The sequence below is a fragment of the Thermobia domestica genome, chromosome 9 (assembly GCF_964235325.1).
Source record: "Thermobia domestica chromosome 9, izTheDome1.hap1.1, whole genome shotgun sequence".
NCBI classification, from domain to species: Eukaryota; Metazoa; Arthropoda; class Insecta; order Zygentoma; family Lepismatidae; genus Thermobia; species Thermobia domestica.
Window position 1 is genome coordinate 19330506 of NC_137462.1, and position 12535 is coordinate 19343040.

Sequence of the window (12535 nt, forward strand, 5' to 3'; positions counted from 1 at the left end):
TCAAAAAGACAGTAAAATAATTGTCTAACAAATTCGAATACACCATGATGTTTGTTCTTAGTTTCACCGCCGGGACATTTCAACCCTAAGTCTGGTGGTGGCCCTAAAACGCACCATGGCCACCAGTACCATCCCTAAGGCTCATCAACTTCGTTTTCCTTGACACCTCGTGGAGGATTATAAATTTTACTTGTCTGTGTTTCGAACCAGTAACGTTACTGCAGTATATACGTGACTTAGCCAACTCGTGAAGTTGATGTCCCTAAGGCTGGTGGTAGTCCCAAACCTACCACCCCTACCTCACCATCCCTAAGGCTCACTAACATCATTTTCCTTGACACTTCGCGCCAAGTTCTAGTGTTCGTTTCAGATGCAGTGGTCAAGGAACTTGGCTCATCCATCCTCATCTCAACACTTTTTGAGTCTGACGAACTTGACCTCACTTTTTGCACCTCTGGTGCTTTTGTTGAGACGTATATATAGATGTATCTATATGAATGTATGTTCCAGCATTTTCAACCAAACTCGCTACACATTTGATACTTAATCGAAAAGAAAAAAATGCTATGACAGTTCGGAGGAGGTCACATGTAAAAATAATCCAAAACGACCAACATTAGTGTACAATCATTTGCCAGCAGGTCTTCGAAACTATTGGGAATGTGTTTTATTCATTTGCACGTATTCAATATCGAAAACGAGGAGGAATGGGATGCATGAAGAGGAAATAAAAAAAAATATTCCTAGTCCGCGGTAACATGCGAGGGCATATGCTAGTACCAATATAAGATTAAGGGAATTTTTAATAATAAAAATAAAAAATATTAATAATATCATATGTTCAAAACATTTTTTTAAATGACCAAATTGTTTTCGCAGAGGACAAGAGTAGGGTGATTCGTAGGACATACTAACCAAGGGCGCCGATCCTGAGGGGCCGGGGAACCGCCCCCCAAGCTCATGTGGGCCCCTATGTATTTTTATGAATATGTATTTTTTATTGTTATATGTATTTTTTATGAATGGGCCCCCCAAAGTTACGGAGAAATTGGCGCCCTTGATACTAAGCAATATAATTGGTCTTCACTTGAAAAGAGGTTGAGAAACACTGCTACAGGCAATCCAGCACAAACTCACACTCACAATATTACCAAATATTTCACTGCTGAAAAGTTCGTGTAACTATCTGAAAAAATTTAAAGAAAAACTTAATAGAATTAAACTAATAAAAGGTTTACAAAATTGAGTTTAAGTTAACATGAATTTAACACTTACAAATTTACCTGTTTAATTTCTTTTATCCTCGGAATCTCTGTGATTTTATGCATCTATTATTCCAGGCTCTGTAATATCCTTTTCGACAATTGTGGTTAACATTTACACCATGAGGATTTCCCGTCCCCCGTCGGCAATTAATTTCCGTAAGAATAACAGTTAAGAGTATTATTAAAAGTAACACTGCCAATTTAACCTGCATGATGATCAGTTGTTTTCCCCAATATTTGAGACGTTGAGTATACAACACTATCGGCCTATCAAAACAGTTTATCCTTTCCAATGAATTTAACCTCGCAGTTTTTTTTCTTTCTCACTCAGGTTTTAAGGAAGGGTTTAATGCCAAATTCGCTAACTCGTATCCTATTCACGTGATTATGGACTGAACAAATAATATCTGTTATATATATGTTACGTTTCACATGTATAATTTTTGAGCTGATGTGAAAGGATATAAAGGAATCAATATTACCGACAATCTATCGTAAACGGAAGCATTGATAATAACATTCTTTGTGTGGAGGAAAGGGGCCAAACGGAAATTACTATCAGTGGATGCGCTATCAGTGATCAGGTGACGATCCAATCAAATATCAGCAATGGCTGTTGTTAAATTTCTGTAGTTGCACCATCCGGTCACGAAGTAATGTCACGTGGCAATTAGTCCACATTACACGCAAAACTTTATTGATAAAACATATGGTTTACTTACGTTATGAATAGAGACCGGATGTTAGGCAAAATGCCTATTCTTTAATATTAAAGATATGATCAAAAATAACATTTTAAAGTTTATATGGGGGGTTATAGTTTCGATTTAAGCCAATTTTATTTTGCCTATTTTGCCTATTTCGACCTTTACTGCCTAAATAATTGCTTTAGTGCCTAATGTTGCCTATTCTATGCATTTTCTTCAAATTAAGCCTTCATTGGAAAAATGTAATTTATATAACATAAATAATACACACATATATATTAGGTGTTTGGAAACACAAGCACGTGGTACGTTGCAATATATATACAGAGTGAACTTCAAAGATGTGCACATACTTCGGGAAGTGATTAGTGATATCAAAAGAAGACAAACAGTCCTGGTGTATTTTGTCTAATTCCGTGTCATATACAAGTGACAGAGTGCCAACTTGGAATCGAAAATCGAATCCTGACAATTGGAACGAAACCGAAAGATATGTGCATACTTCGAGAGGTGATTCGTGACATCAAAAGAAGACAAAACGTCCTCTTGAATGTCACCAATCACCTCCCGAAGTATGTGCACACCTTTATGTCTCGTTCCAATTGTCAGGATTTGATTTTGGATTCCAAGTTCGCCCCCTTGTCACTCCTACACGACGTGGAATTCGACAACATGCAAAATGACTTTTTGTCTTCTTTTGATGTCATGAATCACCTCTTGACGTATGTGCACATCTTTCAGGTTCTCCTAACATATATGGAATGCATAACAAGCTTCGTTTTCATATATACAATAAAAGAAGATATTAACAAAGAAGTATGTTTCTATATTCTTTGAACATTATCTATGACTTGAATCTATTTTTTAATTATATTGAGTATTTATCTTCATTATTTCGAGTTACATTTTAGTGCCTATTTTACTGCCTATTTTTTAAATTTTTAGTGCCTATTTGCCTGCCTATTTTCCAGGTTTTTAGTGCCTAAACATCCGGTCTCTAGTTATGAAACATAGCTGAGTGAGCGTCAGCGAGCAAAGGGGGGTTAGAAGTCCCGCACCGCTCGTTTTATTCCACCTTTGCCCCCCTGATAATACCACGTGACATTACATCACACTTGGGTGCTGCAACTTCGATGTAAATCTAACCTCTCCCATCTGTAATAGCTTCAACTTTAAAAAGTTGAAAATTGCTTATCTGTTTGCGAGCAGCGTTTGAAGAAGTATTTTTGTACTTTGGTCACAAAATACAGGCCGCCTTAAGCAGAGTCGTTTTGACGTATGATTATTGTCATTCTAAAGGCCTGACTACTGCAGGAAATATATGTTGGTCGAACTCTTTACTATGGCACTAATCTCACCTCAGAACGACTCTGTATAAGGCAACATTGCTGTAAAATAGGTCTTATGTGTTGCTACCGAGCAGCATTGCCCTAATATGGTTGAATATTATAAGAATACTTTCAGTAATTAGCAGTAGTTTCCTTGAAATATCTTCTTACAGAGCAAGAAACCACAAATAAATAAATAAATAAAAAAAAAGAACTCTTACGGAACGTAGGAGATAAAGCTTCTACAATACTAAGTTTGTCTGTCCCCTGTTGACCAAGATTAGAAGTATCTATATATCATCATCATCATAGGTATTCTGCCTTTATTGGCAGGTCACTTGCTGCAGCTGAGAAGCTTCCATGCTCCACGGTCCTCCGCTAACCTTTTCGTCTTCGCGTATGATCTTTCTGTTTTAATATCATCCATTAATTGTAGTCTCTTTCGCCCCCTCCCTCTCTTTCCTGCCACCATACCCTCTAGGACGTCCCTCATGATACAATCTCTTCTTAGGCAATGTCCCAACCAGTTTCTCTTCCTCTTCCTAATAATATCTAAAAGTGTTCTTTTCTCACCCACCATTTCTAACACTCTCTCATTCGTTTTCCACTCGACCCAACTAATTCTTTCCATTCTTCTCCACACCCACATTTCTAAGGCTTCCAGTCGATTTTCGTCACCTTTACGTAATGTCCACGTTTCCGCCCCATACAATACAACACTCCACACGAAGCATTTTATGAGTCTTTTTCTCAACTCTTTGTTCAAGGTCCCACAAAACAGACTTTTCTTTCTTTTAAAGGCTTCTTTCGCCATTCCTATCCTTGCTTTTATTTCACGTTCGCATTTCATGTCATTACTAAGAACACTACCCAGGTATCGAAAACTATTCACTTGTTCTATTTTCTCCCCCCCTACTTTTATATTTGACACAGACCCCTTCGTTCCAATCATCATGGCTTTTGTCTTTCTAACATTTATCTTCATCCCATATTCCTCAAAGCCCTTTCTCATTTTTTCTAACATTTTATTGATTTTCTTTTCAGATTCTGCAACAAGCGCCATATCGTCTGCAAATCTTATACATCAAATCATTCTACCTCCTACCGAAATGCCATCATCATCATGTAGGCTCTTTTTCACTATTTCTTCTAGATAGACATTAAATAGTGTTGGCGAGAGGCAGCATCCTTGTCGAACTCCCCTTCCAATTGCACTCTCTTCCGTCAGTTCTTCCCCTATCCTAACACTTACTTGTTGGTTCATGTATAAGTTTCTTATGAGTCTTCTATCTTTCCATTCCAACCCTATCTTTGTTAGAACTCCCAACAACAATTCCCAATTCACGCGGTCAAAAGCCTTTTCTAGATCAATAAATACAACATACACCTCTTTCCCTTTTTCTATAAACCTTTCACCGATCACCCTTAATAATCCAATAGCATCTCTTGTGCCCTTGTCTCTTCTGAACCCGAACTGCTCTTCCTCAACATCTTTATTTGTTCTTCCATATATTATCTATATAAGTATCCATATAGTATCTATATAAGCGACCCGCAAATCATGTATATGAATATTGTATGAAAGCAATAATGCCAATTAAATGATCACTAAAGTTACAATTCGTGCGGATAGAATAACATCGTTGCTTATAATTCTTAATATAAGTAGGGAGTACAAGATGGTTTTATCCGTGTCAACTAGGCTTCAAACAGGCCCAACTTTCATTTTATTCCCGGTCGGGGGTGGAACCAGGGAGAGGGCGTGATGCGTGATTGCAATGACTCATTATGCAAATCTTTCACTATAGTGTGTTTCAGATGTAAAGCATCACGGGCAGTGGCCAATGGAGCACGATATTCCGCGCGGTGTTGCCGGATTTCGGACTCCCCTTTCCCTTCTCGCTCTTCCTCCAGTTGAGATTATGACACATACATTGGCAACATTATTCACAATGTAAATGTACTATTCCAGCAAACTCAAGAATTTTGACTGTGCATCCTAGAAGTATATATAGCGAATAATTACTTACATGTTAACTTTCCAGTGGAAATGCTAAACACTTGTCTTCAACACTACTTTCACTATCATCTATGTCAATTAATATTTCGTCTTTGTCTGAATCTGAATTTTGTAAATTTATTTTTATGGGTTCCAAAAACTGTAAACACAAAAAATAATTCTTCGAGCTTGACTTCGTAGCACTTGAAAGAAAAAGAAAAAAAGGAAGACAGAAAATAAAACTTCTGCTGTACTCGGTGTTTATGCTTATGTTCTTAAATGTTCGCGATTTACTTAACTGGTAATGGACTGTCTTCTAACAATGGAAACTTCCAATACTTGTTTTTAGTTTTTATTGTACCTTACTAATCGCTGGTTTTCAACTAACACTTAAAATAAACCACAAAGTACATATAATAACTGCACTGTGTTCATTGCACTTAAATAACAAACTTAACTTTAAAATTATGGAAGAAATGTTCGTGCCTCGTGCCTTATGCACCGTCTCTCTTCAACACTTTCCATCTTGAATAACAAATGAAATCTAAATTTCGTAAAAACAGTGTTTCCAGTTCTTAAAAATATTACTATATAATATAAGACTTAACATGCCGCCCGCCAAAAAAGGGCTAGTGACCTTTTTTAAAAAAAGAAAAGAAAAGAAAACAAACTTTACATAACAACAAATAAAATAGACTGAAACAGGAAATAAATATACTGTAACATGAATGACATTACGATTCATCATTATTTGGTAAAACACAAAGTCCTCTAATTGAGCGTTTATATAAACCATTGGAAGTTTTAACAGTAGCCACTCGAACCAAACCGTCAGGTCCAGAATGCACTTCAGTGATGACTCCCAATTTCCACGATAGAGGAGGTAGCTTATCTTCTTTGAGAACCACCAATTGACCTGGCTGTATGTTGGCACAGCTTCTCTTCCACTTATTTCTTCCTTGTAGTTGTGACAAATATTCCATATACCATCTTCTCCAAAACTGTTGAAATTGTTGTTGGATCCTTTGCCATCTTTGAATTGAACTAATCTTCTCCTGATGTAAGTCACGTTCTGGTAGTGCTGTCAATGGTTGGCCAATAAGAAAATGACCAGGAGTTAATGCTACTGGATCATTAGGATCATTGGATAATGCTACAAGAGGTCTCGAATTTAAGCAAGCTTCTATTTGTGTGACTAATGTTGTTAATTCTTCAAACGTGAGATATGACATTCCCATGACTCTTCTTAAGTGGTATTTAAAGGACTTAACTGCAGCCTCCCAAAGACCACCAAAGTTGGGCGAATATGGCGGAATAAAATGCCATTGGATTCCTTCAGTAGTTGCAAAATTCTTAATCCTTTCTTGATGGTCAGCTGTATGCAACAACTTTGCGACTTCTTGAAGTTCCTTGTTGGCACCAATGAACGTAGTTCCATTGTCACTATAGATATGCTTGTATTTACCTCGACGAGATATGAATCTTCTCAAAGCAGCTAAAAATGCCTGACTAGTAAGATCACTCACAACTTCGAGATGGATAGCCTTTGTTGCTAAGCACACAAACACTGCAATATAGCACTTCACCTTTGATTTTGACTTTCTGGTACCAGTTTTGATGTAAATAGGACCGTAAATAGTTTTGATGTAAGTCAATTCCAGAATTTGTGAAAGGTCTTGTTAGTTCTACTCTATGTTTTGGTAGTTGTCCCATTAATTGTTCTGGTCCAGACGCCTTTAATCTTTGACATGTAATACACCTTCTAATAACCTTCTTGATGGCATTTTTACCATTAGGTATCCAATACCTTTGCCTTAGTGATGCTAGCATTAACTGACATCCAGAATGTAGCATGTGTTCATGTTCTATAATTAGTCTTGTCAGGTGATGATCTGGTGGTAGAATAATTTGATGTTTAGCATCAAATTCAAGTTCAGACATCTTTAATCTTCCACCAACTCTTAGTAATTGTTGATCACATATGAAAGGGTTGAGAGACAAGAGTTTGCTCTTATTGCTAACTCTTCCACTTTCTTTAAGATCAGCTATTTCCTTAGCATAAACTGAGTTCTGAACTTCTCGTGTTAGTCTGATTAAAACTTCTTCAATTTCTTCCAAAGTAAGAGCGTCTACATTTCTTCTTGATGCTTCTACTTTAGCATTCTTGGAAAACCGTACACAATAAGCCAAGACTCTCTGAAGTTTGTTCAAAGTAGAGAATCTTTCGATCATACTATTATCTTGAGTTGTCACTAAGTAACTTGATTTTAATTTCTTCTATTCAGGAATCTCTCTGAGTGGGGCAGGCTCCGTCTTAGGCCAATCAAGTGAAGAACGCTGTAACCACTGAGGACCGTTCCACCACAAATTATTATGTATTAACTTGTCAGGACTTGTTCCCCTTGATATAATATCTGCAGGATTGTCACTTGAAGCGACGTGTCTCCATTCTCCTCCCACTTCTTGTACCTCAGCAACTCGATTGCCAACAAATGTTTTCCATCTATTTGGACTTGCCCTTAACCATGCTAAGACCACCATAGAATCTGTCCACATATACACCTGGGATATTCGTTGTTTTAATGCCTTAGTTACCTTTTTGACAAGTTTTGCTGATAACACTGTCGCACATAACTCTAAGCGAGGCAGGGAAATCTTCTTTATGGGAGCCACTTTGGACTTAGCACATAATAGCTTCGAAGTAACTTGACCATCTTTGTTGACGGATCTTAAATACACACATGTCCCATAAGCCTTTTCTGAAGCGTCTGAGAAAGCGTGAACTTGAATGTCTATCAAGGTACCCGACTGAAGAACCATTCTGTCTACACTGATATCTGATAATGAAGGAATGAATTCAAGTACTGTCTTGCATCTTTGCTGTAGTTCTTTAGGAAGTGTTTCATCCCACTCCAATCCTGCTTGCCATAGATCTTGAAGAATTATCTTATATACTATTGTTATTGGACTAACAATTCCCAACGGATCAAAGATTGAAGCAATAATGCCCAACATCTTGCGTTTTGTTAAATTATTATTCGACCTTTGATTTAGAGTAAATCCATTCATCACTTGAAGTTGATCAGTTGCTGGATGCCAAAGTAATCCTAATGTTTTGACTTGACCCTTATCGTCTAAGCGTAATGGAAGTTGTGTTTCTCTCAATTCTTCAGAGATGGATTCCAATAATTCAGTACTGTTGGAACACCACTTTCTTAACAAAAAACCACCCTTTTGTAGCATTTGTATTAATTCGTCCTTTATCTTTAAAGCTTCCTCCACACTTTCAACCCCTGAAATACAATCGTCAATATAAAAATCATTCTTGAGAATTTGTGCTGCCTTCGGATATTCAGAAGCTTCTTCTGCACTTAATTGCTGGAGACACCGAGTAGCAAGGAAAGGCGCTGAGGCTGTTCCGTATGTGACAGTTTTTAATTCATATACCTTAATGGGTTCTTCTTCTGATCTTCTCCACAAGATCTTCTGGAATTTACAGTCACGCTCATCAATCAAAATCTGTCGATACATCTTCTCTATATCTGCAGTAAAAGCTATAGGGTAGGTGCGAAATCTTAATATAATTGACTGCAAATCGTTTTGCACAGTTGGACCAACTTTGAGAACATCGTTCAGTGAAATGCCACTAGTAGAGCATGCGGATGCATCAAATACTACTCTAGTCTTCGTAGTAGTACTAGCTTCCTTAATAACTGGATGATGAGGCAAGTAATATCCTTGAGTAATATTAGAGTTGCGTTCCACTTCCTTCATATGTTCCAAAGCTTCATACTCTTCAAGGAATGTCACATAATCTGTGCGTAACTTGGGACATCTATTTAACCTTTCTTCTAGTTGTTGTAAACGCTGAACAGCTGTCTTATAAGAATCACCTAACTGGATCACTTCTTGTTTGAATGGCAGTCTCACTATAAAGCGTCCTGTTGAATGTCTTCTAGTGTTTGCGATAAAATGTTCTTCGCACTCCCTTTCTTCTTTGGATAGAGGAGTTTCTTGAATATCTTCTATTTTCCAAAACTTCTGCAGCTGATGGCTTAAATCATCGTTGTTGTGCAAAAAGAATGTTCGATGTTCTGGCGTGAAGTTGTTGTGCTTTGGCATCTGATATGTTCCTGAAACTATCCATCCTAACTCTGTATTTTGGAGAACTGGAAACGCTCCTGGACGCACCTGTTGTCCTGCTTTTAGTAGACTAAAGAAAAGTCCAGCACCTAACAACAAATCAATCTTACCAGACTTGTTGAAATTAGGATCCGCTAACTGTAAATTCGGTGGAAAGTTCCATTCTTTAATGTCAATATCAGCATCAGGTAAATTTCCCGCTATTTTGGGCAATACAAAACACTCAACATCTACACTAAAATCACTTACAGCAGAGAATACTTGTAACTTACTTCCGTATTTAACGTTGCAACTTACATTATTAATACCTTGTACAGGAACATTGATAGGAAATTTCTTTAATTTTAACCTTTGAATGAGAGATTCTGTTGCAAAATGAGATTGGGAACAACTATCAAGCAAAGCCCTAACCATATGTAATTTACCATTGCAATCTTTAACTTGAACAACTGCAGTTGAAAGTAAAACACGCACATTACTTTTAGGCTTCACAGAGCAATAAGTACTAGTATTAACAACTTCCTGTTCTTGAGACATTGACTTTTCCCTTACAGGTTCCGTAACAGAATCATTTTCAACACTTACAGCATGATTAGGCTTTGATTTCTTAAAATCACTATGCAATAACGTGTGATGCTTGAGATTACATATTTTGCATGCATTTAGCGAACAATCTTTCGCTACATGGTTGACAACTTTCAAACAATTAAAACAAAGTTTGTTCTGTTTCGCAAAACTTAATCTTTTAGATACACTTAATTTCTGAAACTCATTACACTTGTGTAACGCATGACTTTGTTGACAAAAAGAACACAAAACATTAGTACTCACATAAGATTGTCTGGCATTTTTTACATCCTTAACAACATTAAATTTACTGACATGCGACTTTGATTGTGTAGACTTTACCAATTCTAAGGCCTGGCATTTATTTTCTAAAAAGACATGAAGTTCTTCTAAACTAGCAAACTGTTCCCTATTTGTTTGATTTTCAAAGTCTTTACGTGTTTGTTCATCTAGCTTTTCCAAAACTAGCTGCGATAACAATATATCCTCCAAAGGAGTATCTAACTGTAACGCCTTAAGTGCATTTACGTTACTTATAGTTTGATTTAATAATGTCCTTAAGTCCGCCACTGAATCTTTACTGACAGTCGGTAATGAAAACAATGCCTTTACATGAACAGTTGCTATTAGCTTTGGATTATTATACCTTTTGCATATCATTTCCCAAGCAAGTTTGAAATTTTCACCTGTCACTGGTATATTCTCAACTAATTTGCTTGCTTCACCCGATAATGAGGACAACAAATAATGAAATCTTTGAATATTATCTAAACTCTGATTGTTTACAACCAAACTACTGAAAGTATCATGAAAATGTCTGAAATCTATTACTTGACCTTTAAATGTTGGTAGCTTTATGACTGGTAATTTTAGACACCCTGTATTCGCGGCTGAATCAGCTGACGAACTTCTATTGCTACTACTAGCCTTCTCAGCTGTTTCAACAATTGACGTCATTTTTGCAAGAGTATCGTAGTAAGTAGCTTCAAACAACTCCCTATCCTGTGTATATTCATCGTTTCCGTCCTTTAATTCAAGCTGTTTTTGCACTTCATCATATTCTTTGAATATATTGGGTAAACGTGCACACCTAACTTTAATCTGCATTACATCACCGTCTGCTCCAAATTGTTCAACAAATGTTTTCATTCTTGTAAGGGAAGCTTTAGCTAGGCCTCTTGCCTTTATAAGAGAATTAGTATTTGAATCCATTGCTTGTGATGTATCTACCTGAAGCCCTTATAACAACAGACCTTTACACAAGTAAAAGAAACAAAAAAAAATATACTTAGCTACGTGACTGATACATTGCGCCTTTGTTTTTCTTCAGATTGCAATGCACAGCTGAATGCGTAGGCGCGTACGTGATAAGTCCACTAGGTCAATTTTGCTTCTGATTCGTAACACTCACTGTCTTTACACACACATAGTCAATATGAATGTTTGAATGATTCACTTATTCTTTTTCTTGGCACAACACTTCCTCCATTCGGCACTGGAGGACCAAAAAAAACTGTTTATGCTTATGTTCTTAAATGTTCGCGATTTACTTAACTGGTAATGGACTGTCTTCTAACAATGGAAACTTCCAATACTTGTTTTTAGTTTTTATTGTACCTTACTAATCGCTGGTTTTCAACTAACACTTAAAATAAACCACAAAGTACATATAATAACTGCACTGTGTTCATTGCACTTAAATAACAAACTTAACTTTAAAATTATGGAAGAAATGTTCGTGCCTCGTGCCTTATGCACCGTCTCTCTTCAACACTTTCCATCTTGAATAACAAATGAAATCTAAATTTCGTAAAAACAGTGTTTCCAGTTCTTAAAAATATTACTATATAATATAAGACTTAACACTCGGTTTGCTTAAAGACATTGTCAACTATAATTTTGGAGAATAAACGAACTACCACGAAAGAAAGCAACGAGACACTGATGAATTCTCTTAAGTTAGTTCCTTCACGACTAGCCCCTTTGTTTCCTTCTCCGTTTTCATAACAAGTAGCAGGCTTGGGCTTCGTGTAGGTGCCACGAAAGTAATCCATCTGATTCCTAAGTAACTCGATATGCACGAGTTTATTTTGGGTTACGATAATTTATGACACCATTCAGACGCCTGATGCTTTTGATTCCCTTATAGAGGACAAAAGAGGGTGTTAAAAGTCGCACATAATAAGGCAGTGAAACGTGAAAGAAAAAAAGAAACAGAAAACATACTGCGTTCCTTCTGTCGAATAAGAAAGGGTCTATCTTGTAGTAAATTTCAAAACAAATTACAACTTCCCATGCTTTATTCTTACGATGTTAGGCGTATATACAGTATATGAATCAGATTGCAAAGGTATGTAGCCACGGGGGAAAAGGGGGCTCTGTCTTTCCGAACTATTTCCAGCTCCAAAATGAGGTTCGTCTGGTATATGTTTAATAAACTTAGTTAACAGTTAATGCAAATGAAGGACTTTATAATAAAATATGAAATTTTTTTTAAAAAATCAATCATCATCAATACGGTTTTCT

The 12535-nt window shown here is 36.7% G+C and overlaps 3 protein-coding genes across 3 annotated transcripts; all 3 read right to left on the minus strand.

The window, feature by feature from the left end:
* Positions 1-6033: 6033 nt before the first annotated feature.
* LOC145660756 (uncharacterized) lies at positions 6034-6537 on the minus strand. The gene has a single exon (XM_081726164.1). The coding sequence runs from the start codon at positions 6535-6537 to the stop codon at positions 6034-6036; it is 504 nt and encodes a 167-aa protein (XP_081582290.1).
* A 280-nt stretch (positions 6538-6817) lies between these two features.
* LOC145660758 (uncharacterized) lies at positions 6818-7531 on the minus strand. Its single transcript, XM_081726165.1, has one exon. The coding sequence runs from the start codon at positions 7529-7531 to the stop codon at positions 6818-6820; it is 714 nt and encodes a 237-aa protein (XP_081582291.1).
* Positions 7532-7576: 45 nt separating this feature from the next.
* On the minus strand, positions 7577-10669 carry LOC145660759 (uncharacterized). The gene has a single exon (XM_081726166.1). It carries the CDS (start codon positions 10667-10669, stop codon positions 7577-7579), a length of 3093 nt encoding a protein of 1030 aa, XP_081582292.1.
* Positions 10670-12535: the final 1866 nt, after the last annotated feature.

Bases quoted from the DNA above. Each gene is read 5' to 3' on its own strand.
- LOC145660756 (XM_081726164.1), bottom strand. From the start codon at position 6,537: ATGGGAATGTCATATCTCACGTTTGAAGAATTAACAACATTAGTCACA.
- LOC145660759 (XM_081726166.1), bottom strand. From the start codon at position 10,669: ATGATATGCAAAAGGTATAATAATCCAAAGCTAATAGCAACTGTTCAT.
- LOC145660758 (XM_081726165.1), bottom strand. From the start codon at position 7,531: ATGATCGAAAGATTCTCTACTTTGAACAAACTTCAGAGAGTCTTGGCT.